A 26,741-nucleotide genomic window follows, 5' to 3' on the forward strand; every position below is an offset into this window, starting at 1 on the left:
ATCTCAATGTTCCTCCACAAGAATTAAGAATCATGATTCTCACCGGGTTCTAATTTTTTCTGTGGAAATAGTTGTCTTTAGTCTGTAGTTGCTGAACATTACTACATTAAAAATGTGGCACCTGGTGCCAACTACTGTGGCTTTAAACGGACAACATCATACTATGCATGACTTAAACCTCTCTTAATGTCTTGTAGCAAAAAAATAAGAGTAACTAAAATGAATTGGACAGCCAACTAGTGCTGCACAATTCTTGCTCAAATTTAGAAATGAGATCGCATACGTGTCTGAATCTATCAATCCTTTTTCGATTATTGTGGAGCACTAGCCACTGTGTTGTTTTCGGACAGGACAGTATGAGTTCTGTGTGCGCAGTAAAATGTCCCAGGGCAATGGAACATGCCCTAACAGAGCCATCTCACGAGAGAACACAGGCCACGGCTTTGTTCCTCACCAGCCATCATTCCCCAACATTCGGCCACATTGCTCTCCCATTCCTGTTTTTTCTGTTGTTGCCTTCTCTCTCATCCCTTGCTGTTCCTTTCTTACCCTGTCCACTATTTTCGGTTTGTGTTGCCTAATCACCACACTATCATGCTATGGCATATAATGAGAGCAGCAGCCCCATGAAGCCATGTCCAATTTAGCACGTGCACGCAGTCGCTCGATGTGACACAGAGCCTCGGAAAACGCTGCGTTCTGTGCTGTTGATGAGCGGCTCGTCTCGATGGCTGTCGATATCTGCACCTGCTTTGTAGTCGTGGCATTCATCTGCACAGCAGAGAGGTTGGCATGCACTGTTGATGTGCTTAATTGACTGCAGCCACTCATCATCTCCCTGCGAGTCAAAGAGGCAACACAAAAGTGGTGAAATGATTCAGAAAAGGCGAAGGCAGGAGATTGATGGTTTATTCAACATATTCGTACGTGGCTCCACACAGTTGATGGATGGATGGGTGGGTGGATGCTGCGTTGATGCTCACTCAGGTAATCTTTGTATACCCGATCAGCCTGTCATCCTAGGTCATCAGGTCAAAATGGTTGTGTTTAGGCATTATGTTCGAGCTGGTTGGGGATGCGGTGTCAATTCATTATAGATGGGAAGATGTATGTATTGATGGATGGATTGATAGGTGTTCAGGTAGTCTTTGTTCGCTCCTGTCATCTGTCTGAATGCAGAGGTGTTCTGAGAGGAGGAGGAGTAGTGCTATTTCCTGCTTGTTTCCTGACGTATGTTCAGTAGATTTTCTTTTTCTCTGAGGCGGTACTCTCTCCCTCCTCCTCCCTCCTGGAGTGTTATTTCTGTGGGTTCTCTCAGGAGAGCCTCGCCTGTGAACACACACAGGCTCATTAGCTGTGTGTGTGTGTGTGTGTGTGTGTGTGTGTGTGTGTGTGTGTGTGTGTGTGTGTGTGTGTGTGTGTGTGTGTGTGTGTGTGTGTGTGTGTGTGTGTGTGTGTGTGTGTGTGTGTGTGTGTGTGTGTGTGTGTGTGTGTGTGTGTGTGTGTGTGTGTGTGTGTGTGTGGAACTGTATGGACTTTAATTTGTGTCAGAGCAGAGGCCACACACATGTCAGTACAGTCTTTCAAGGTGATCTTTGCATATATATATATAGTGTGTGCGTGGGGGCAGTTTCATCTCCTATCACCGATCAGAGTGTGGAACGTGCTACGCACGCACACACACGGAACTGATATCCTCAGTCCCACATCAATTTGTGTGCTCTAGTGTTGGATCACTTCAAATGTGGTACTGTGTGTGTGTGTGTGTATATATATATATATATATATATATATATATATATATATATATATATATATATATATAAAATATATTCTTTTTTCATAGTGTGTGTGCGTCTTGTTACGGCAGTCGTTTATTGGGTGGCCTATCTGCTTAAAGACCTGAGGCTTTTTACCCAGACTACCTTGGGAGAATCCCACACACATGCAACTTAAATCTCTCCCCTCGGCTGGCAGCAAACTGCACCGTCATTTCTTTCTGCGACCGCTTCAGGACTCCCAACCGTGTGTCGGGGCCAGCAATTAATATGCTAGGGTTGGTGAACCTGTGTGTGTGGCCTGTCACAATTATTTTGAGAATGGAGTTTTGAGTACACACACACAATTATCAAGTAATTGTCGAGTAAAATTGTGTGTGTGGAAATATTAGGTTTTAAGATAAGTCGGTGGCTGAACTGACAGTAGGCCTATCGTACACTGCAGCCAGCTGAGTTCAGGTTATTGATGATTCATTTTCTGGTGGAGGGGGGCATTAAAGAAAATAATTATTTTCTTTAATGCTTTTTTTGCTTGCTTATCTTTGGCCTATAATAGTATGGACTGTAATGGCTTCTGTGATATTATTCTGGTTTGGTTGATGGGTTATATATTGTTGTTTATATGAAATTGGGTGTAGTGATACAGTATACTATATACAGCTTTCTTTGTTCAATAAAGCTATGTTACGTTTATTGCTATATTGTGTTTGTTCAGTAACGGCAGTCTCCCTGCCTCTGCAGCCCTTCAGTAAACAGAAAATGTAGTATTTACAGAGAGGTTTACCAATTTCATCCAATCGGAGCGAACTCATACAGGATAAACATACGTACAATTGGAAGTGATGAAACAGAAATCTAAATTGTGTACCAGTTGAGAGAGAGTTGCTGAAGCCACAACAGATAAAATATTTGATTTAATATGATGGCATTTCTATTTTTTATATTTGATATATTAAAGCTATCTGCGAACAAACATTAAAGAGCAGGGTCATGTTTTCCTACAATGGCGAACAGTCCAATAAGCCTCGTCAGCTTTAGGGATGCTGGTTCAGTATGGGGAAAAGGAATCTCCCCTTAGAGACCATTGCAATATTGAAAAGGAATTCCAGTCCGGGTGTGCAACATTGACAGTAAGAGGAACGATCTCTTGTGCAGGGTGTGTTAAACAATTTTCCGAAATGAACAGTTTTGATTTTATTGTTGCTTTGGTGTTTGCAGAACCAGAACATGTACCCCCATTCCGGGGAAGTCATTCGATGTGTCTGTGGATTGGAACTGCACAGCGCAGGGACATCACAGATTTTAAGTCTAGTTTCTGGCACTGGATATCTGTAGTGGATGTTCAGTTGCCGAGCTTCACTTGTCCCCAGGGTATAGAAATAACACATTTCAAGACGGAAGTACAGGCGATGTTCCTCCCCCCCCCCCCCCCACCCCCTCGTTTTTTTTTTTTAATAGTAGTGCAGAAACATACAATATCATCTTTTGGAGTACATGCTTTTTACAGCATGCTCATTAACCCATTTTGAGCGGGAACCCCTTTTGGTGGTTACATACATTATGTTATAATTTAGCTATTGAAAAATAGCAGATCTACAAGCTCATAGCGCGCCACCGAGTGGCGCGCTATGAACTTGTAGGTCTGCTATTTTTGAAAAATCGTTAAAATGTGACTCAAATCTTTCAGAAAATTGTCATGATTTAGAAAACATTTGTTTTAAATTTCGACGTCAGGCCTGAATGGGTTAACAGCCATGTAAAAAAAAATGTGCATATGAACATCAAAGGACCCTGCATATAGGCACTACTGTAGAGATGGACTGGGGTTGGTTGGGGTGGGGAAAAAATAAGACGCAGACATAAGGAAGACAACTTTTATCCCCACACCACCCCCTTGAAGAGCAAGAGAGACAGAAAAGAGGGATGGCTGTAAATTGTCGATAAGCCAGAGAAATGCATCCATTTTCATGGCTCACTCAACCCTAACGATACACACTGCACTTCCTGCCCCCTCCCTGCTTTAAAAGAAGTCTCTGCCTTTTCATATGCCGATGCTGCCAACCCCTCCCCACTGTTGAAGTGGAGTGTCGCTTTTGGATAAAGTCGTCTGTGGAATGAATAAAGGAGAGCCAGTGCATTAAAGCCCAAATCCTTTGCCCCCGCAATGGGTAGCTGGGCTTTGTGATAGGAGCTAAAGTGCATGCCATCAAAGTGGAAAAGCTTGTACCTCGCTGGAATCTTGCCTTGCTTGCCACTGGCACATGGGGTGGGGGGTTGGGTTAACGTATATGATGTGCTGCCCCCTCCCATCTGTTCCAAGTTCCAACCACAACCCCTTATGTGTATATGTAGTTTTGATTGCAGACCATTGTGAATTGGACATGGCTCTTCTTTTTTGAACCATTGAACATCATGTTGGCTGGAGGTTTAATTGGTGGTGTGCTCAGTGGTAGGTATTATGGGCCTAATACCAGGCATCGCCAGGCATCTAAAGCTGCTTTGCTGTGGCAAGCTGATCACACCGCTTACTCACTGCATGCTTACGCACACGCACACGCACACACGCACAAGTCTGCATATGAAATGGCCTGGAGGACATTTTACATTGAGCTACAGGGTGAGGACAGAGCAGTTAAAGTGCCCCTATGGTGCAGGTCTATTTTAGTCTTCTAAATGGGCTACTTTCCATCCTCCTCTGGTGGGACAGGTCTAGTTGGCTGATCTCCGGTCCTAAACCTGATTACATTAGCTCCTTCCGGACCTTCATCTCACTCTCTCTTTCTCTCTGTGTCTCTCTCTCGCTGTATCTGTGTCTCTCTCTCTCTTCCTCTCATTGCATTTCTCCTTTTTACCTCTCCTCCCCTGTCCTAGTGCTGCTGTGTTTACAGTCATCAGATTATGTCGGATCACAGAGGCCCAACTTTGTCTACTCTTGCATCCTTGTCCCCTGCCCTCCAGTCCCTGCCTCCATCCATGTCCCTGCCTCCATCCATGTCCCTGCCTCCATCCATGTCCCTGCCTCCTTCCATGTCCCTGCCTCCTTCCATGTCCCTGCCTCCTTCCATGTCCCTGCCTCCATCCATGTCCTCTGCCCTCCAGTCCCTGCCTCCATCCATGTCCCTGCCTCCATCCATGTCCCCTGCCCTCCAGTCCCTGCCTCCATCCATGTCCCTGCCTCCATCCATGTCCCCCGCCCTCCAGTCCCTGCCTCCATCCATGTCCCCCGCCCTCCAGTCCCTGCCTCCATCCATGTCCCCCGCCCTCCAGTCCCTGCCTCCATCCATGTCCCCCGCCCTCCAGTCCCTGCCTCCATCCATGTCCCCCGCCCTCCAGTCCCTGCCTCCATCCATGTCCCCCGCCCTCCAGTCCCTGCCTCCATCCATGTCCCCCGCCCTCCAGTCCCTGCCTCCATCCATGTCCCCCGCCCTCCAGTCCCTGCCTCCATCCATGTCCCCCGCCCTCCAGTCCCTGCCTCCATCCATGTCCCCCGCCCTCCAGCCCCTGCCTCCATCCATGTCCCCTGCCCTCCAGCCCCTGCCTCCATCCATGTCCATCCATGTCCCCTGCCCTCCAGTCCCTGCCTCCATCCATGTCCCCCGCCCTCCAGCCCCTGCCTCCATCCATGTCCCCTGCCCTCCAGCCCCTGCCTCCATCCATGTCCATCCATGTCCCCCGCCCTCCAGCCCCTGCCTCCATCCATGTCCATCCATGTCCCCTGCCCTCCAGTCCCTGCCTCCATCCATGTCCCCCGCCCTCCAGTCCCTGCCTCCATCCATGTCCCCCGCCCTCCAGTCCCTGCCTCCATCCATGTCCCCCGCCCTCCAGCCCCTGCCTCCATCCATGTCCCCTGCCCTCCAGCCCCTGCCTCCATCCATGTCCATCCATGTCCCCTGCCCTCCAGTCCCTGCCTCCATCCATGTCCCCCGCCCTCCAGCCCCTGCCTCCATCCATGTCCCCTGCCCTCCAGCCCCTGCCTCCATCCATGTCCATCCATGTCCCCCGCCCTCCAGCCCCTGCCTCCATCCATGTCCATCCATGTCCCCTGCCCTCCAGTCCCTGCCTCCATCCATGTCCCCCGCCCTCCAGTCCCTGCCTCCATCCATGTCCATCCATGTCCCCCGCCCTCCAGTCCCTGCCTCCCTCCATGTCCATCCATGTCCCCCGCCCTCCAGTCCTTGCCTGCGGGTCCTATGCTCAGGTCTGGCTGTTCAGCCTGAGCAAATCAGTGCAGGAGAAGAAGTGAACAGGGTTTGTCTGGGTATCATCAGATAATCCATAATTCATTAGGTGGCATGCAGTGAATAGAGGATTCTCACCCTATCTATCCAAGCATATTTACTAGAGAATATATAAAACTGATTCATACGTAGCTATTATCAATTTACCATATTTGCCCAGATATTTATCATAATGAGCCAATGTTCATATGTAATGACGTGCCTAAAATGGAGACGCCAGGGTAAATAAAAAGCTTTCCTCTAGCCCCCTGTGCTGTGTTCACACAGAGGTAGTCTGTCAAAGATCACTCGCATAAGAGTGGATACATGTAGCACAATTTATTTATTCTTTCTTTCCTTTTCCCTTGTACACCTGTTTCTCTCTCTCTCTCTATTTTTATTATCATTCCCTCCAGTCGAGGCCTAGTTTTCCTGCGGAGCACCCAGGGGCATTGGGGGAGGGGACAGGGGTCGTGCGTATAGGTGAAAGTCTGATCTCACACCACTGGGCTGCTGCCAAGCGGGCCGGCTTGAAGCCACCGGCAGGGGGTAGGAGACACATTCATATGAGTGTGGGGGAGAGAGAGAGAGAGAGAGAGAGAGAGGCGGATTCGAGTTCAAGGGTGTACCGGGGTGAATGCTTTCATGGCTTCTACTTGTTCATGGTAAAAAGGCATTGTACATTGATATGTAAATAAAGCTGGATAGTTTTGTAGTGTTTGCTGGAGTATTGCATAGAATAAGTCTGATACACTATTTGAAGTAGAGCATATGTGTAGTGGTTAATAATGTCAGGACATCAACACTTGTTTGTTTTTTTGTGTGGCCTCAGCCTGACCTGATAAGGCTCGTACAGACTCGTACACACATCCCAAGTTAACTCCTTTTGGCTTCCAGCCATGTGCTCTGCTTCTTTCCATTCTTGCTGCGATCCCTCGAACCTGCAAGTGAAAGAAAGGCCTTCCGCCCTCACTCACTCACATAGCGTTCACGTTTACTCATGCCGACAGCCGCCCCGCCCCGCTGTCTCTCCCGTATTCTTCTCGCCTCAAACCACTCTTCCCTCTGTCCTTATTCCCCTTGTTCCTCTCCCTCTCATCCCCTCCTCTTGGTGCGCACCCCGTAAACGTAGTTTCTTGCATTGAGGAGAAATCTTCCCTTTTATGGGAGCTTACACGGGGCAAATGGGGGCTCCATGGACATGGACTGTGACATTTTTCTCTCCGCTGCAGATTGGAGAAGAAAAGGGCAAAGCTAGAGAGAAAGAAAATAGAAAGCAATGGTGTATGGGTGTTGGAGAGAGAGGGCAATGTGAAGTAAAAAGTGCTTGACACTTTTCTTTTTAAAGCACCTTTACTTTCTTGTGCTCTTTTAGTTTTTGTCCGTTTCTTTTCTATCCCTTCCATTCTGTCCTCTGGTCACTTCTCAAGGTCAAGGTTTGTTTCTCCCTGCTTGTTGTCTGGATAAAGAGAGCTGAATAGAGACACTATCGTGCGTGTGTGTGTCTGTGTGTGGCGAGCTTCAGTTTGCAGAGTCAGGTCCTTGGTGACACTTTAGCGCTGAGCTGAGAGATGTCTGAGGGGGGAATGACAGGGGATCTGTTACAGCCCTCCCCACCCTCATATAACCTCATTACACACACACACAGCGAATGACAACGTTCTGCCATAATGTCCTATGTGCAGGCTAATGCCAGAGTTGAAGGACAGCTCTGCTTGCTTCAGTTCATTTCCTGCTCTTCGCTCCTCTCTCCTCTGAGACGGCAGTCCTCACACTCCCTCCCTCCCTTCCCTTTCATCCTTTCATTTCAAATCACAACATTCCTTCTTTTGTTTACTTTTTGTCCCCCCGTCCTCTTGTCGTTGCCAGGACTTGGACGTCTAGACAAATGCCTTTGTCGGCTGCGCGAGGCACACCCGCGTGTGGAATTCCAAAATTAGAGGTTGTCAAATGTCGCACGTCTCCGCTGATGGCCCAGCACGGCCCCCTTATGTTAATGTGGCATTTCGGCAGGAGGAAATAGAATTCCAAAAGGTTGGGTTTGGGGGGGGGAATGTGGTGCGGGAGGGAACCGTTGTCGATGGTTTGCACACATGTTTCCCTTTTTCATTCTGTCGTCATGAGTGATGAATGCTCCTGGTGGAGATGGTGGGCCGTCTCGTTAGCCAGGTACAGCCACTTGACTTTCATACCGCTGGCCGTTTAATTCCATTCTAGCCATCATCAACAATGGTCCCGGCCCCCACACGCACACACACACACACTTCTACAGGCACGCAGTAGCTTGTTTAATAAGGCTCTCACCGTTGTTTATTGATGTAGGCTGGAAGAGGCCCCGCCCCCTCTATCCAGTTAGTTGCTGAGATTAATCAACGTGGCTCACAGTTGATCACTTTTGTTAGCTTGTTTGATTTTCAGGGTTTTATGTTGCGAACACGACAAAGCCATTTAGCTTATTTAATTTAGTTCCCTTTTTTTTCTTTTCTTTTCTTGGTTGGTTCGTGTGTTGTCCAGATCAGTGGATCTACAAGCTCGCAACACGGGGCAAAGCGACGTGTTGTGAGGAGCTTGTAGATCGGCTATTTTCACTATTTAAACATTTGTTTTATCATTTATGAAATTACTTACAAAAAAAAACATTACATTTTGTTTTTAATTCACGAAAGTTTTTACTTTTTTGGGAATGTTTTTTGAAAAAGTTTTGAAATGGTAATAATTCAAAATAAAATGTAGGAAACAACCCATAAAAATTGGCCCGTGACCCAACCTTGGGTCCCGATCCAATGTCTGGGAACCAGTGGTCCAGATCACATTCCCGGCTCGTGTCTTTGCTGCTTCCCTCCTCAGACGTTGGTAAGCAGACGTGAGTAAGTGGAGGATGTGGTCTGTGTTGTCACGGTGTGGGGGGGGGGGGGACAGATGGACAGCGTCCTCCCACTGACCTTGGGCCTCTCCCGTTTCAGGGTGGAGGAGGAGGAGTGGATTGTGGTCTCTGTAGACTGAGCAGTGAGCTAATGCGTTGAGGGGTCATCAGAATGGGAGTTGGCTCAGGTTGGATCTCTCCCACCTTGTTTGTACGGTCAGATGTGTCCCAAAGGTGCTGCCCCCGCCACTGACCCACACAGCTGTTAGCCAGATGTGTGTGTGTGTGTGCTTTTGTTCATCAGTGTCAGAGACCCCATCGATCACGCCCCTGTCAATCCCATTATCAGGGGATTGTGAGCAAACATTTCTTCACTTCCAACGGGAAATTCCCCTCAACCCGTTTTTCCAAAGCTGTGGCTTGCTTCGGTATGGCTATTTCTTTTTTTTTAAAGGTAGCAACAATTAGTTTTCCTAATTGAACAATTGCCTATTTTATTTTTTGAATCCCTTTAAAACCGGGAAAGAAGATTTTAGCATTGGCTATTGCACATCTGCTATTTTTGAAATCCTTTGAAAAAATCTTGAAGGTGTGAGAACCACTGTTTAGAAGGCATTTGTAGAATCGGCCTCAGGTGGTCTTAATGGGTTTTTCCGTCTCCTCCGCCATCCACCATCTTTCCTTATTTAGAGGGTCCGGGGGGGGGTCCAAGTCGGGGTCATACTGTGAGGTCAGGCCCAATATTTCTTCGGAAGAGTGTATGGTTGGTTTAAAAATGGAGTCACAGGGTTTCTGCGAGGCCCTACTGGTTTACCCCACACAGCGTATTGTCCCTGCTCCAGGCGGGCCATAGTCGGTCAGTTATTTCACCGTCAACACGTCTAAATGATCCTTGCTTCACTCTGTGCATTCTTAAGGCCCTTTCAGACGGGGAGCGACGGACGCACCTGGTAATTCATTTTCAATGAGAGGCTGAGTGCGTTTATTTTGGACGCACAGAGAAGTTGAGGGGCGATTATGTAAGCGTGAAATTGTCGCATGAGTGCTTGCCCCTCATGAGCATCCCTGGAAAACACCTGTCGCTGATCTCGGCGACAACGCCTGCGTCATTTGCTCCCTGTCTGAAAGGAGCTTTATTCTTCCCATTGTTTTCTTCCCTATTGCATGCCTCCTGTCTGCCCATGTACAGTATCTCCCGCTCAGCTCTAGAGATATTGTGTGTGCGACTGTGCGGTGTGTTGGGTTTGTTGAACGTGGGAAGTGAGTCTGTGTGACCAATGTGTGTGTGTCCTGTGTTAAAGGGTGTCAAGGCTGCAGCCGTCGACCCTCATCACACCGCTACACACTCAAACTGTGCAGCATGAATGAGCGCTTTGTCTTGCCAACCCCGCTGGACCACATTCCTCAGCTGTATGTGTGTGTGTGGGAAAGAGGCGGAGTGAAAAAGAGGGTGAAATTTGGATGCGCACGACTCGGGAGGTTTTTTTTTTTTATGACTTTAACGGAAGTCTCCATTTCCAGAGACTGTATGAGAGAGAACCAATCCCTTTTAGGTCCATTAGTTTTATCTGACAGGGGGATCAGATCTGAAGGCATATACCTCAGCATGAGCGATTCTCCTGCTCCCTCTCCTGTCCTGTCCTGCCCTAGCCACTCAAACAGACTGCTATATTAGTGAAGTCACTGGGGAAAAGAGCCCAGGCGTCTGGAGGTGGCCATAACCCCATGCCATATACACTAGAGTCTACTGAGTAGACAAACGGCGAAACAAAAAAGAAGCTACAAGTCATGTTTATCCCACTCGGCACATTAAGCCCTTCCTGTTTTTCAAATGGTTTCAAATATCGCCTTTATTGCAGTGAATAAAAAAAAATCTCGATGAATTGCGAGGCAATTGTCAGCGTTTCCTCAATGTCCACCTTTGCGAGTCGAACCCTGTTAGCTTTCGCACAAATGGCAAATTTCTGAGAGGAATTCAATTTACACGTGCGGTCATGCACATGGACATAGACGCTGCGCTCGTCATTATATATGCTGTTAAGTGTTAACCTGTACTGACCGTTGGCCCTTGGGTTTTGTGTTCCAGAGATCAACAGAGTACGTAAGGACATGTACAGTGACTCAGTAAACGGCCTGCAGGACAGACACCCCCTGGAACTGCCTGATGCCCATGGACCCATCATCCACCTGCAGGAGAAACTCTTTGTGCCTGTCAAAGAATACCCCGACGTAAGCACACACACACACACACACACACACACACACACACACACACACACAAGCATGTTTGTATTACTATACTTTGGCTATGTTGTAACGCAAAACCACCGCACAACTATGTGTAAATGGGGCATGAATTCAATTCCAAGGTATTGGCATAGTAACACACACACGCGTCGAGTCGATGAGTCGGGTCCACCAGCATCATTGGCAAGCATTTACTTCAAAATGTCCCTTCTGACATATCAATGGCAGTTTAAGATACAAAGGTTTTGTTCTCCATACAATCTGTATTGGAGAGAGCAATGAGTAAGGCACATTTCATAATCTGTCTGCATCGACAAATCAATAGCGATGCTCTTCAAGTATTGGGCCATGGAACCCGAACACGCCCGTGGCTGCCGAGGCCCTCCTGGCAGTGGATCTGGGTGACGTATCATCAATGTAATGATGGCTGCTGATGGTTCAGCAAACGTGTCGTTACTGAGCTCAGACACACTCGCACTTCTCCCGGCTCCCTGTCTTTTGCCCTACACCCTTTTACCTGCTGTGTAGACACTATAGACTCGCAGGTCTGTCTCAAAATGCTTTGCTCTAACCCATTTTGACCTGAGATCAGATTCTAAAAATGTCTTCTACATCATGACAGTTTTCTGAAAAAGCTATGTTTCTATGTCAGTCGTTCTTCGATTTTTCAAAAATAGCAGACCTACAAGCTCGTAGCGCGCCACTCGGTGGCGCGCTATGAGCTTGTAGATCTACTATTTTTCAATAGCTAAAGCATAACATAATGCTAACACCAAAAGGGGTTCCCGCCCAAAATGGGTTAAACTATTACAGTCCAAAGTCTTCAGGGCGGTGCTTGTCCTTCATATTGAGTCGGTGACATTATTGGTTTCCAATGCAGCAGTTTGTTTGCGACTGTACTCTTCGATGGCATCAACCTTGCATTTAGAGAAATCCCCAGGGCCCAACAGTTAAACACTGTTTTAATCCCTATCCAAGTGGACCACATTTGGATTTTGGATAGTTCAAAACCAGCGAAAGCAATAAGGTACACCCGCACACTGTGTATCTGCTCGGCACAAGAGTATTGTCTTATTTAATGAAGCAACGTTTCGGTCACTAGGGACCTTCCTCAGGCAGGATAGTTCAAAACCAAAAAAATAATTGGGATCACTTTGATATCCGATCTGTGATCTATCTCAGCAAACATTGTCAATAAGATATTGACATTTTCGGGTGGAAACCTAGTATGTCCCAAACCGTGCCTTTTACATAAACATTTAAAAAAAAAATAACTGATCTACAAGTTCACTCACATTAATTGGCGTAAAAGTTAAAATATGGAGATAAGAAGTTACTATTTCCGGCGATGGCAACGATATACAAGTTTGATTAATGAAATCTTCCAAAATCCAAATCCGATTCACTCGGGTGGGGATTAAAAGTTTTGAACTCTTTTCAGATTCAGAGGAAAGAAGGATTTAAAAACCCATCTCAGATACACTGGTACATGCTTTCTTTCACATTGTTCTTTACCTCAGCCTTGCTTTAACATGACGCTCGCGTTCTCTTCTGTGCCGTTATTTACCAGGGGAGCAATTGATAGACGCCACCAGGGACTCATTGTTTAGAGTTTCCCATTTCATATGCAATCTTTCTGATGCACTCAACACAGTGCAACCTGCTGTGACTGAGCACTGAGGGCTTTAACATCATGCTCAAGGACACTCAGACATGTATTTGTGTTTAAAAGATGAGCTTCAGCTGTCCTTTCAGTTGCTGGGGAATCAACATTAAGTGGATATGCTCCACAGTAATTTGAGAGACACTCCTAAAGCCTGGTGAACATCTCGTACAAGAACCCTTTGAAGTAGTGAAGCACGACATAACGGACTTAAAGCCATGACCTTCCAGTTAGTCTCTCTCTCTCTCTCTCTCTCTCTCTCCCCCCCCTCCCTCCCTCCTTCTCCTTGCCATAAATGTCCGCTATGTTGTTTTTCTATTGATAGACTGTTTACTCAGGCCAGTGGACTCGTAGGATGTGTACCTAGTCGATAATATACGACCGCCGCATGGCTGTATCAGCAGTCCGGTCTAAATCTGGCCTGACCAGAGGAGAAAACCCATGACCAGCTCAGCTGTTCACCGAAGGAGAGCGGGGCAGTGAAAACTACCTCCTCAATAAATATGTTATTATTATATATATTCCTAGTGTAGAAAATAGAAAGCTGGTTGGTGGAATGCCTACCGGCAAAGTCTAGAGGGACCAGACGGATGACGCTGATTAAACAGATAGAGGCACGCGTGTGTGTGTGCGTGCGTGCGTGCGTGCGTGCGTGCGTGCGCGCACACACACACACACACACACACACACACACATACACACAGGGTTTAGAAAGCGTGGCCAGGGTAGAGCTGTCAGCCAGACTGTAGAGATGAAGAAGGATGAGACACGAGGAGATACGAGGTAGGAAGGCTTATCCGGAGGGTGATGGTGAGATGTGTGCGTGCGTGTTTGTGAGTGAGAAACGGGTACACCGTCTTTGCCTTTGGTGAGGTATTGTGTGTCCGGCGCCTAGTCGCCTACTCGATGTTCGCCGGTGTTTTTCGTCTGTGGTTTGTGTAAGGTTGTGCCCGGGGTCACTCGACCTCCTTCGGTCCTTCCTGTCCTCGCACTAATCCTAGGTGGTCAGACACACGCGCACGGTCGCTCGCGCACACTCATGCATCTGGATGTGTCACCTCTCTAGCAGCAACATTTCTCTTCCTAATCCCAGCAGCCAGCAGAGAGGAGGATAGAGGGACAGGGGGCAGGGCAGAGCCCAGCCAGGCGTGAATTGCATTTTCCCCCTGACAGGGCTGATAAAGGGCACCCAGGCCCGGCCCTGCCCCAGGCCCGGCCAGACCCCCACACACACACACACACACACACACACACACACACACACACACACACACACACACACACACACAGCCCAAACCAATACTTCTTCTTATAACCTCCCAGCTACAACTCCAAGGCAGTAATTGCCTAGTCTACTTTGGGCTTGTATTTCTGTAAAGTTGCTTGTCGTTGCTTATTTCTTTGGCAAGATCTGGCAACACTGCTGCAAGGCTTCCCAGATTGTGAGACCAATATGCTATTGATGAGAGCTAGCTCTTTGCAGTTTCTCTAAAGGCAGATGCCAGATTTATTCCAACTGCAGTTGCATTTTATTTATTTTTTTATTCTGTCATTTTGACATTTTAACCTTTTTAACATGGAAAAGGCCTACCTTTATCTGTCTCAAAATACAGTTTGGCTTTTCGAAGGACATTTATTTATTTTTACAACATTGGCTGCTGGCGGTATAATCTCATCTCCAGGCTCCAGTCTGTTCAGTCCCTAACCTTAAGCAGATCCTCTGGTAAAATATGAGTTCACCATTCCTGGAAGCTCATAAAAGAATCGGATCATATTATACTCGGTCACATGCACTGTGTAGGCTAGCTAGCATGTGTGTGTTTGTGGACCCATTAAAACCTGAGGTCGATTCTACAAATGCCGCTGTCTAAATCCTAACCGTTTTATGATAAGACTTATGTTGCTATATCAGTGGGTCTCAAACTTCTTCATGTCAAGGACCCCCAAAATTATATGTATTTGGCCACTGACCCTTTTGATCCAGGGAGTTAAAATGATTTATATTAAAAGATTTGCACACACACAAAAAAAGTACATCGCAACAGACGCTCCCTGCCTGTGGAGCGATGCGATCGGTTTTGATATCAATAAATCTCCGTCCTTTTATTAATCTCCGTTCTGAGCGCTGGGCGTTACTATTTGATAGGACAGAGAACTCTGTTCATGCCGCTCGGGGTGTTTAGTGTTGTGTCATCCTGGGCTGACCCCGTGCTGTTGTGCTGCTCTGTGCTGAGCGGAGCACGTTCTCCAACACTGTAATGTCTTTATGAGCTGCCGGGCAAGCCACTAAATTAATTAGGCTACCCCCTGGTGGCCAAGATGAGTCAGTGACCGTCTGAAAACACACTCAATGCAGGCATTGCACGCACACGCCATACACAATTTGCACGCACACACAATTGTGCCAATGTACACTAATGGTATAAATCACATGGTTTCTCGCTCTATATTACACGCAGACGCACTCAGTGTGGTCATTAAGTCCGTAACAGGAAAAAAGGGAAAGGCCAAATAGCATGGTTATATTTAGCCTTGTTGATTGAAAGCAGGGGAAATCTGAAGCAGGTCTTCATGGAATTACTGTGAGATGGAGTGGCTGTGTTGGCCATTATGTCGCAGGACACAGTCATGCTCCTGTGTGTGTGTGTGTGTGTGTGTGTGTGTGTGTGTGAGAGCAACTCAGGGATTGTATTTGCACTGCCTGCTGGTAGTGTGCATGTAGATCAGTGGTTTTCAACGCTTGAGTGTAAAATGAAACTTTACACTCTCAAGAGTTAAAGATCGATGAGGGTCCATTTGGTTACCAACGTTCCATTATTTAGCTGGGGACCACCTGGAACTCCTTCAAGGACCACTGGTTGAGAACCACTGTCTGATGTAGATGATGTATTTGTATGTGGATGCTGGTAGCATCAATCATGCACATAGTCCTAGATGTATTTGTATCTGGATGCTGGTAGCATCAAGCATGCACATAGTCCTAGATGATGTATTTGTATCTGGATGCTGGTAGCATCAAGCATGCACATAGTCCTAGATGATGTATTTGTATCTGGATGCTGGTAGCATCAAGCATGCACATAGTCCTAGATGATGTATTTGTATCTGGATGCTGGTAGCATCAAGCATGCACATAGTCCTAGATGATGTATTTGTATCTGGATGCTGGTAGCATCAAGCATGCACATAGTCCTAGATGATGTATTTGTATCTGGATGCTGGTAGCATCAAGCATGCACATAGTCCTAGATGATGTATTTGTATCTGGATGCTGGTAGCATCAAGCATGCACATAGTCCTAGATGTATTTGTATGTGGATGCTGGTAGCATCAAGCATGCACATAGTCCTAGATGATGTATTTGTATGTGGATGCTGGTAGCATCAAGCATGCACATAGTCCTAGATGATGTATTTGTATCTGGATGCTGGTAGCATCAAGCATGCACATAGTCCTAGATGATGTATTTGTATCTGGATGCTGGTAGCATCAAGCATGCACATAGTCCTAGATGATGTATTTGTATCTGGATGCTGGTAGCATCAATCATGCACATAGTCCTAGATGATGGCAGCTAATACATTATTTTGTCGAGTCTCGAATAAGTCGTCTCATCTCAGGATTTATCAGAAAGAGAGGAAGGGATGGATGAGATGATGAGAGAAAAGCGTCTGCATCTCCCCAACCATTAACGGCAGAGGAGACTGTAATGATCATTATTAGTGATCCCCTTTAACATGTGTCAAGTGAACATGCTGGTGGGCTGTTGTTGTGCATGCACAATGCACATGCATCATGGCTGCATGCTTATGGCTAAAGTGATCACCCACATATTTTGTCTTAGTACTGTAATCACAGACATTAATTGTTGGTAATGTGTTTATTGGCATCCTATGCCTAAATAATGGCCTCTGTGATTTTTCTTGAAGCTGATGGATGGGGCAATGGGCATGTTCTGGTTATTAACCCCTTTTGTAACGGTGAAGAGAACAAATTAAATCAAGATTGTCCATGATGTCTGGGAATCTGAAAGTCCCCCAGCGGTCCTAGTTTTGTGTTCTTGGCATTGTTGACGTTGCCAATGGAAATATGTCTATTCATTTTGTTGTTTTCACCTAGTAATGAATCTGTCTGTCTCTCTCCGTCTCGCTCTCTGTCTCGCTCTCATTCTCTCCCCCTCTTCTCTCCCCCTCTCCCTCTCAGATAATTAGATTGTCTTGGTGCCTGGCTGCAGTGCAGCATGTCAATTCCACCAAAATAACTTGTCTTGCCAGCACGCTCCTGCTCTAATTCCCTTAACTGTGTCTGTATGTGTGTGTGTGTGTGTGTGTGTGTGTGTGTGTGTGTGTGTGTGTGTGTGTGTGTCTGTAAGTACGTATGTACATACGTACATACGTGTGTGTGGGGCTCCATCCTTTCCCTGTCTATGGCTGCATGCGTGTCTGAGACGAATACTCATTCTGTGCATGGCGGGGTGTGTGCAACTGTGCACTTGTCTGCATATGCGCCTCTATAGTGTGTGTGTCTGTGTGCTGTGCACCCTTTTCTGCGTGCATAAAAGTGTGTGTGTGTGTGTGTGTGTGTGTGTGTGTGTGTGTGTGTGTGTGTGTGTGTGTGTGTGTGTGTGTGTGTGTGTGTGTGTGTGTGTGTGTGTGTGTGTGTGTGTGTGTGTGTGTGTGTGTGTGTGTGTGTGTGTGTGTGTGTGTGTGTGTGTGTGTGTGTGTGTGTGTGTGTGTGTGTGTGTGTGTGTGTGTGTGTGTGTGTGTGTGTGTGTGTGTGTGTGTGTGTGTGTGTGTGTGTGTGTGTGTGTGTGTGTGTGTGTGTGTGTGTGTGTGTTTGTATGTGTGCATACAGCCATGTCACCAATGTGCAGAGCACCATGACGCGTCACCGTGGTGACTGCGTCCTGACTGACAGCAGAGTGGCGGGCCATCTGATAACTTCCATCTTCAATTAAACCCTATCTGTAGCTAGCTCTCTCTCTCTGTGTCTCTCTCACACACACACACACACACACACACACGCTCTGATAGGCTGCTTTGCCGTTGACCTTCAGGTGTCGTCTGCTAAGGCATTTTGATATGTGCGTCGCCGTCTATTTACAATTTAGCCAGTTAGCAGATGCTCTTATCCAGAGTGAATTACAAAGTGCAGGATCAGAACTGCATGAATTCTAGTCAGCCAACAATGGGTAAACAAACGTAACGCATTTGGAGGAAACGACGCGTCTGTATACAGAGTGCATAGCATATGGGTGAACAAGTTAACAACATAGGCCTCTGACGACCTTATGTCTAGCGTCTATGTAAATTAGCAACAAGTATAGGCCTACCGATGCAAGGAAATAAGGAATGCTAGGGGTTGAGCCTGAATAGACTGTGACAGAAATGACTCGTGTATATATGAGATATTAGGAACTTTGTTTGTTCTCCGTTTCCCATGTGCACAGTAGGGCTGGCTAATATCAATTCAATGAAATCAATATCACCATCTCAAACCACCTCTTACAATGAATGAAAAATATGGTAAAAATACCCGTCATGCATCTGTAATTATGTGTTTTGAATGATGTTTGCATTATCATTAAATACATCTAAAAAAAAGCCGATCATTATGTCATTGTTGGCTTGTAGAACGGTTATTTTTACTGTTTTTGTATGCCATCATTAAGTGCTTAATCTGGCTAATTCCTGTCAATTCATAGATCTATATTATATAAGAAGGAATAAAAACATAAATCCTGGCCTGGGCCGTGGCTCAGCGGTCCAGGCACCTTGGCCGGTAGTCAGTCTGGCAGTGTGCCGCGGGTTCGACTCCCGATCCCGACGGCCTTTGCTGCCACTAAACTGTCACTCCCCCATCTCTCTCCCCCATTTCCTGTCCGCATACTGTCTGTCCCTCTATCAAAAATAAAGGCGAAAGCCGCAAAAAAAACATAAAACCTACTTCTCGATTATGTACAAGATTAAGTCTGTTATTGGTTTCAATATGTTTTCCAGTTAATCGCCCAGACCTAGCTCACACACCCCTTGCTGTGCTGCTGACTCTGTGAAATGGGACACCGAGTTCTAGACGTAAGGTGTTGAGCTACTGATAAACAGCTTTGAAAGAGCCACCGAGAAGAGAAGGTCTTTTATTTTGGAGACGTTTGCAGACGGCACAGGCCTCTCCGACGTCAGCCTCCGTTAGCATGGTTAGCATGTACAGGAGCACCCCCCCCCCCCCCCCCCAGTTTGTACATGAAGCTTGATCGGTGCTATGCTAATCCACTCTAATAAGAGCTCTGTATTACACACTGTGACGCTTTGCCTAAAATGTCATGGTGGGCTTGCATTGTAACTTATAATAGACAGCACTTTAGCCTGTATTATGAGAAGTCAGGCAGTCTGTAGTGCTGTTGAACGTGGTAGTATTAAGTCCGCATCTCACAATGCGTTGTGACGCATTGTAGATCTGCTATGTTTGGCGACCGTTTCTCCGAGAATAGGAACGCTAGGGCTCAAGTGGTTCAGTTGCCTGTTAAAACAACCTACCTCCCCCTCCTTTCCGGTCTCCTTGGTGCCCAAGCTGCTGGGTCGTCACAGGAACAGCTGTTTGATCCCAGTCAAGTCTTCATTTGCTGGTTATTAGCCTGCCCTTTGATGCCAAATGACTCCAATTGAGCATCACAAATGACTTCTCTGCAGAGGGATTGGGGGGCACAGGGATTGATCACAAAAATGGCCTCATGCTCTCAGTTGCTGGAGGCGGCATTTTGAAAGCTGCCGCCGCCGCTGTTGTTTATGATTCTTTAAGTGCATGAAAACCAGTCGAAGGATGCCGGCCTGTCGGTCTTTGCTTAGTGCTTCATGTTCGTCTTTTCTCAGTCAGTCTCCATCAGCCATCATTCAGGTGACACTAATTCAAGGCAAATCGACCATTCAATGCAGTTGTTTTTCAATGGCAGCCACATAATGAGTGTTTAATATTTTTCTTCGCTGTTTGAATATGGGTGTGAGCCACTTTAATTCTCTCTCTCTCTCTCTCTCTCTCTCTCTCTCTGTCCCCCCCATCTCACACACACACACAGAGCAGTGTGACCTTGTAGAAGGTACAAAATAGGCCTTAATTGGTTAAAAGTTCCTTGTCTGAATGTATGCACATCAATAAGAAGAGCAGTCTTTCTGTGTGTGTGTGTGTGTGTGTGTGTGTGTGTGTGTGTGTGTGTGTGTGTGTGTGTGTGTGTGTGTGTGTGTGTGTGTGTGTGTGTGTGTGTGTGTGTGTGTGTGTGTGTGTGTGTGTGTGTGTGTGTGTGTGTGTGTGTGTGTGTGTGTGTGTGTGTGTGTGTGTGTGTGTGTGTGTGTGTGTGTGTGTGTGTGTGTGTGTGTGTGTGTGTGTGTGTGTGTGTGTGTGTGTGTGTGTGTGTGTGTGTGTGTGTGTGGGTGGCTTGGGGAGGTCAAAATAACAAATGTGCGACAGTGAAACGTGAGCAACGTATTGCCGCTGCAGCGCATCACTGCCACGGGAAGCGGTACAGATTTTTGGATATAAGACGTATAAAAGCAAGGCCGTGGTGGTGCACTGAGCAGACAGTATTTTGGACCCCGGTACGTCTTTGCTGGTTTGCTCTTGCGTGAAAGTCATTAGGCTGGTTCCCGTGAGGGTGTCATCACATCATCATCATGCCAGAGCTTGATCTCCTCCTTCACCCCCTTAACCCATTAAGACCTGAGGCCCAAATAATCCTCTTCCAAATCCTACACAAGTTTTCTGAAAAACTCGATTGGTGGTTCTCGAATTTTTCCACGTCAACTACCACCGCAAACCATATGTATATTTGGCCGCCGACCCCTATCTCAAAATATTTCGTTCCAGCGACCGCCAGAAGCAAAGTTCCGAGTTGAAAATGTCCACTTTACAAGAATATATATTCAAAGATTTGTGCACATTTTCACGATTTTGTAAAAAAAAAAATTCAATAGCAAATGTAAAATCATATCTAAAATGTAAACTGACACGGATGCTTTCCCGGTGTTAACGGGTTAAGTCATTAGCAGCCCCAGGACCGTACCACACCTCATCTCACCTTGCCTCACCTTGCTCCGAGAGAAAGAGATCGGGGGATATTTAGAGCTCACTGGTTAGCCAGCCATGCGTGATTATTATGGTAATTCCCCCACACCCCCCCTCCACCCCCCTCTTATCCTCAGTTAGTGGGTAGAGAGGGTAATTAAACTGATGTCTTAGGTTGATAAAGGAATGCATTTGTTGTATTTTGGTATTTATAATTATTTTTGTATTCACCTATGCGGTCATATCTATGCCTTGAAAGCCGGAGTTGTAAATTGGCCACAAACCTGCAGGTGAATTATATCTAGACTGGCTCTCCGGCTTTGTTTTGCTGTGCTCACGCTGCGGTTCCGTGTCCGGCCCGTGTGTCTCTACAGTCGTTAGGCAGAGGGAGGGAGATAGATGAAGGACAGAAGAGGCAGGCTGCTCACAGAGGGATCAAAGGAGAGACACACATGTACCCAACGCAGCGCATGGAGATGTGGATGACCACACACACACACGCGCACTGCTGCTGGACCACACAGCGTACACACAGTCTCTCTGTCTCTTTTATCCATCCTACAGTAGCATTTCCAAACGCGCTCTCACACATACACGAGCAACATCAGTGGCTCCGAATGCTGTCATGCACTGAACCGGACATTATTTTGATTTGATTTGGCACAATATAAAAACGATACAAAAGAATACACAATATATGAAAGGGAAAGTGCCAGGAGGAGGCAAGAAGCCCAGATATGAGGCCTCTACCTATGTATAACACAATAACAAATATTTAGATTTGTAAACGACAAAATCATTATCACGTTTAATCAGACTATTGATTGGTAGGTGAGATACTGACCTACCAGTAGGTGTTTTGTCTTCTTCTGTGGGTCGAGGATGGCTACTGTTTTGACCACGACGGAGGCGTAGCGTTCTGGCCAGTAGCAGTTGGGGCAAACCCTCTCGCCCAAAACACGAGTTACTATTCTGTGCCTATCGGGTCGCAACTCGGACAGCGCTGAGACGTGGCGCCGCCGGTGTCGCGGTCAAAACAGTAGCCATCATCAACCCACACAAAACACCTAACTGAGCTTGTCAGTATCTCACCTGCTTGGACCATTCAATAGACTGATTTAATGTGATGTCCCATTCAGAATGGGGTGGCAACATGCACTCAGCATGCACGTCGCATGGGTGTACACGCCAATACAATTAGTGTCACATTTAATTGTTTGCTCCGTTGTTGCAAAAATAGACTGCATGAAAAATATTCTGTATAGCTTTCCACGCAGAGCCGAGCCATGCACTCATCACAGCCTCAGTATTCACTTGAGCTATTTAGTTCATGTTTAGTTCACCCAAGACTCATAGCCTGTGGATTTTATATATTAACCAAAATAGGGGATCTGGCAAATCTTCTTTATGTCTGATCCATCTCTCTCTCTCTCCATCCCCTATCTTCCCTCTTTCTCTATCTCCCTCTCTTCTCCCTGTGGGATAAGGCTGCAGCTACGTAGTGTAGCGTGGCTAGCATAATTCTACGGTGCTCTCGGCCTTGTCAGAGGGCAGTCTCCTATTGACTTATGCTGATTAACTAACGCTCGGATGAACACTGAGGCAGAGGCTGGGTGCTATTTAACTTATCTCTCTCCCTTTTCTACGCTTCCCTTTTCTTTTTCGCATTTGCTTATTTAAGAGTTCGCGAACCTTGCTCTCCGCTCACCCCTTGCTGCCGTTTCATCCGGCATCAATCTCTGCTCTTCCATCATTTTCTCTCTCTCTCCCCGTCTCTCTCTCTCTCTCCCCGTCTCTCTCTCCCCGTCTCTCTCTCTCTCTCCCCGTCTCTCTCTCTCTCTCTCTCTCTCTCTCTCTCTCTCTCCCCGTCTCTCTCTCTCTCTCTCTCTCTCTCTCTCTCTCTCTCTCTCTCTCCCCCTGTCTCTCTCTCTCTCTCTCTCTCTCTCTCTCTCTCTCTCTCTCTCTCTCTCTCTCCCCCCGTCTCTCTCTCTCCCCGTCTCTCTCTCTCTCTCCCCGTCTCTCTCTCTCACTTCTGCCTTCAAGTCCATTTCCTTGCCGCCCGCAACCCCAAAATAAACCCAAACAGAATTATCAAAGGAGCCTTGGATTAGGCGCTAAATGCTGGATGTGCTGAATGGAGTGCTTTGAAGTCTATAGGGCTTTGAGGCGAAAATGTCACCCGTCAGAATCAAAGTCTAAACGTCCACTCGTGCGCTCCTCAAATGCCCTGGCATGGCATTGCCTCGCATCTCCTGGTTCGTCTGTCCTTCCCCGCAGGCCGTGGATGCAATCTTCCATAAGTTCATCTCCGTTGAACCTCAACCCTCCGGCCCCTGTCCACCCCAGTCCTCTCTATCTCAAGCCTTTCCTTGTCTCCTGCGCTGCCTCTTGATGACCTACCGGTATGTGGAAATGTATGTGCGTGTAGTGGGCGCTTGTGTGTGGGTCACACAGGGGAGGTGCACAAGATGGATTTAATTGAACGCATGAACATTTCAGCCCGCAGATGAATGAGCGATAAACGGGCAGGCAGCCAGCCCGCGGTTGGGGAGGTTGCGTGTAGTCGAGAGGGAAACATTGATTTATTTATTCTGCAAGAGATCTGCGCAGTGAGGGAGGGAGGAAGGTTGGGGAGCTGACAGATATGCAAAAGAGGGATGACTGGATGCAGCGTACATCGACAGACTCAGACAGGGAGAAGAAAAGGATGTGTGCTGAAGGAGCATCCTGAGACAGCCGTGAATGGCTGAGGATAGACAGCTTTTATTAGACACGTGGAGAGAGCAGGGGTTGGTGCAGACAACAAAACACCACTGTTCGTCTCTGTGCCCTTGATCGGATCTCTCCCTTGTAATTTGGGGTGAAGTAAAAAACAAAATATTGGAGGAGGGAGAGGTATCTTTGACATGAGAAACAGTACTGGCCTAGCGGGCCAGCCATTACTTTTGTGTGAGTTGTTGCCCAATAAAACTGTTGAGGTCAGGACAGCAACGGGGGAAGAGTGAGGCGAGTGAAGGGGGAGCAAAGATAGGAGAGAAAGAGAGGGATGGCGGTGCGCGATTTAGCAACAGTTTCTCGATGCACAGCACCGAATGAACTGCTGATCGTTTCCCTGAACCCTACGAGCATGTTGATTGGTATTCTCCTCGCACCTTGGCCAGCCACTCCTCGCTCTAAAGCCCCGCACGCACGGATGCGTGATCTCATTTCCTGTCTCCTTCTCACCATCGCCACAAACCAACACCACTGTCACATGAAACGATTGTTCTGCTTCCCTCGAGCGATGTTGCTGGAACCGTCGTTTCCACTCATTCACACCACAGCGGCACAAATCATAATACACGGACGCGCGCGTGCGCTCACAGCTCTTGTATTGCGCGTGCACTCAAATGCCCCCACACACATACGCACACTTTCACGGCAGCCGGCTTCTGAGTGTAGCCGAGGGTGTCTGCAAGAACTCTGTATAGTTCTGCAGTCGGCCACTCAAACATGGAGATGCATACATATTTACACACACACACGCACGCCATAACCCGCCTGTGGAGTAGCGATAACAGGGCGGGTAAACAAAGACCCTTTAATGTCAGGGTAAGCCCTCGTCCTGAAGGGGGGCGGGGGGTGTGTGTGTGTGTGTGTGTGTGTGTGTGTGTGTGTGTGTGTGTGTGTGTGTGTGGGTGTGTGTTGCTCTCTGTATGTGTGTTGCTCTGTGTGTGTGTGTGTTTGTGTGTGTGTTGCTCTCTCTGTGTGTGTTGGCTTTCAGAGCTTCGAGGAGGAATGAGATAAAAGAGAGATGGGGTGGGAGAAGGGAGAGAGTCCATCCACCAAAGGTCCCAGTGTCTCTAATCTCCTAATGCTGTAAATGAGGGGAGGGAATAGGAGAAGAGGCTGCTGAGAGTTGCGGAGTTGGCAAAATAAATAGTTTATGCATGTATTCTGTTCACCAGATGGCGATGGCAAGAGTGCATTTGTAAATAGAACGTATAAATGAATTTTTGCAGGGTTATTTATTTATGTATTTCCTCCCTCTTTTGTTAGCGGGAGCTGATTTAGCCCAGGATGGCTAAATCAGAGTCTTTAATGACTAGTTGTGGGAATAGCGGCTAACAGTGAACGAGTACAGCTTTTGGAATTGAATATATTCCATACATAAACTTGTTTACTAGTAGGGATAAATGGGGCTTCATTTCCACTTCACTAGAGATTACTGCAAGCATCCCCCTGAGTGGTGACCCCATCGTCAGCTTCCCCACGGGGGTCCCTATAGGCCGCACTTTCCAGACCACAGTCGGGGAAGAAACGAGAGTACCTGTGTGCCCGCTTGAGGGCGGAACAGAGAACCATGCTTTCTTTGTAGTTGCTGCGTAGGTGGTGTTGTATTTCTGGTGAGTTGTGTAGAAGAGAAATTGAAGTGGTGTCTATGCGAGGAAAGGTGCTGTAGCCATCCTACACTTCCTGGCTAGGCTTTGTGGAGTGGAGTTACTGGTGGGTCGAAGCATCCCCTGATGACTCCAACACACGAGTTCTCCATTGTTTCCATATTCCAACAGCTTAAAATGGCATTCGCCCTTTTCAAAGCGGCCTCTGCGAGAAGCGAGTCAAGACTTCAAACTGCAGAGCTGAAAGGCACTAAAGGCCAACCAAATATACCGTAGGTACCTGTAGAGGTCATAAAAATTCTAACCTGCAGTCAATTTGGGCTCCGTTTGTATTTCGAGTAGACGTCTAGTTGGACCTGGGAGGTTTTAATTGGACAAGGCAGTGTGTTTTGTCTCTACCATACATGGGTGATGAACACAGACGGCAGTAGAAATCCAGACATTTGATGTGGCCGCATCTCTGAACTTTCCTGCACTGAGACCAGGCAGTGCATGCACACGTGCACAGCATTTGTGGCTGCTTGCTTGCACGACATTTTGCCCAGACGTGCTCCCTGGTCGTTGCCGCACGCCTGTGTGCCCTCATCATCATTAGAAGCAGGCGTCCCCAACGTCAACAAGACGCACACGCACATGCGCCCACATGCCTATGCATACACTTGCTTGAGCACCAAGGAAAGAACACATGACAAATTATTATTCCAGTGTGGAAAAACCATCACGTTTTGTTTTTTTCCCCTCCCCTTTTTTCTTTTTATGGGTGATGGCGGGACACAAGAGTCTTTCTTTGCCTCTAACCTTCCACCAGAGACTAGTGGTGGCTAACTGGTTTTGTTCATAATTACATTTCCAGTTACTGAAAGCATGAAATTCCCTCGTGTGTGTGTGTGTGTGTGTGTGTGTCTCTCTCTCTCTCTCTCTCTCTCTCGCTCTCTCTCTCTCTCTCCCCCTGCCCTGCTCCATCCCTACCCACTTCCTTCCATCAGTCCGCTGCTCACTGCCATGTCCAATCATCATCAACATATTCATGTCCAGGGAGAGACTGAGAAAGCTGGTAGAAAGAAAGATGGTATAAGCAACACGGAGAAGGCAGAAGGAGTGAGATGTTAAAATGCTATTTTCAGTTAGTCAGTTTGGGGATTTCTAACTAGTGAAACTTTGACTTTTTGGATCAGACACCTGCATGGATTTATTTTAATTTGTACGCCCGCAGGCCAAGCTGTCTGAAACAGGTGTTATCTGTATGGACTATGTATGTATCCCCACAAAAGTCCACCAATCACAGCTCATGCTGCTTTGTACGTGACTAAAAGGGTAATTTCACCGCTGGAAGAATCTGCAGTCACTCAATGTTAACAGTATTTGTAGTAGATAACGGTAGCACAATTTGAGATTTGCAGTTTTGCACCCTATCGCCAGAAAAACAAGAAATGCACTCTGTCTAGCTGCCAACTTGCGCCTTGCACACAAGTACAATGACCATCCATAATGTGTGCATGCCTACACAATGGAGCTGGGCAATATATCAACATTTTAATGGAC

At 47.1% G+C, this 26,741-nt stretch overlaps 1 protein-coding gene across 1 annotated transcript in view; it reads left to right on the top strand.

Annotated features, from left to right (window-relative positions):
• The window catches only part of qkia (QKI, KH domain containing, RNA binding a), an 83,186-nt gene that overhangs the window by 17,421 nt on the left and 39,024 nt on the right, over positions 1-26,741 (top strand). The window contains exon 2 of the mRNA XM_079527475.1: positions 10,945-11,087. Within this exon, the coding sequence (XP_079383601.1) occupies positions 10,945-11,087 (143 nt within the window). The remainder of the gene's footprint in view (positions 1-10,944; positions 11,088-26,741) is intronic.

The sequence above is a fragment of the Electrona antarctica genome (assembly GCF_951216825.1).
Source record: "Electrona antarctica genome assembly, chromosome: 18".
Taxonomy (NCBI): domain Eukaryota; kingdom Metazoa; phylum Chordata; class Actinopteri; order Myctophiformes; family Myctophidae; genus Electrona; species Electrona antarctica.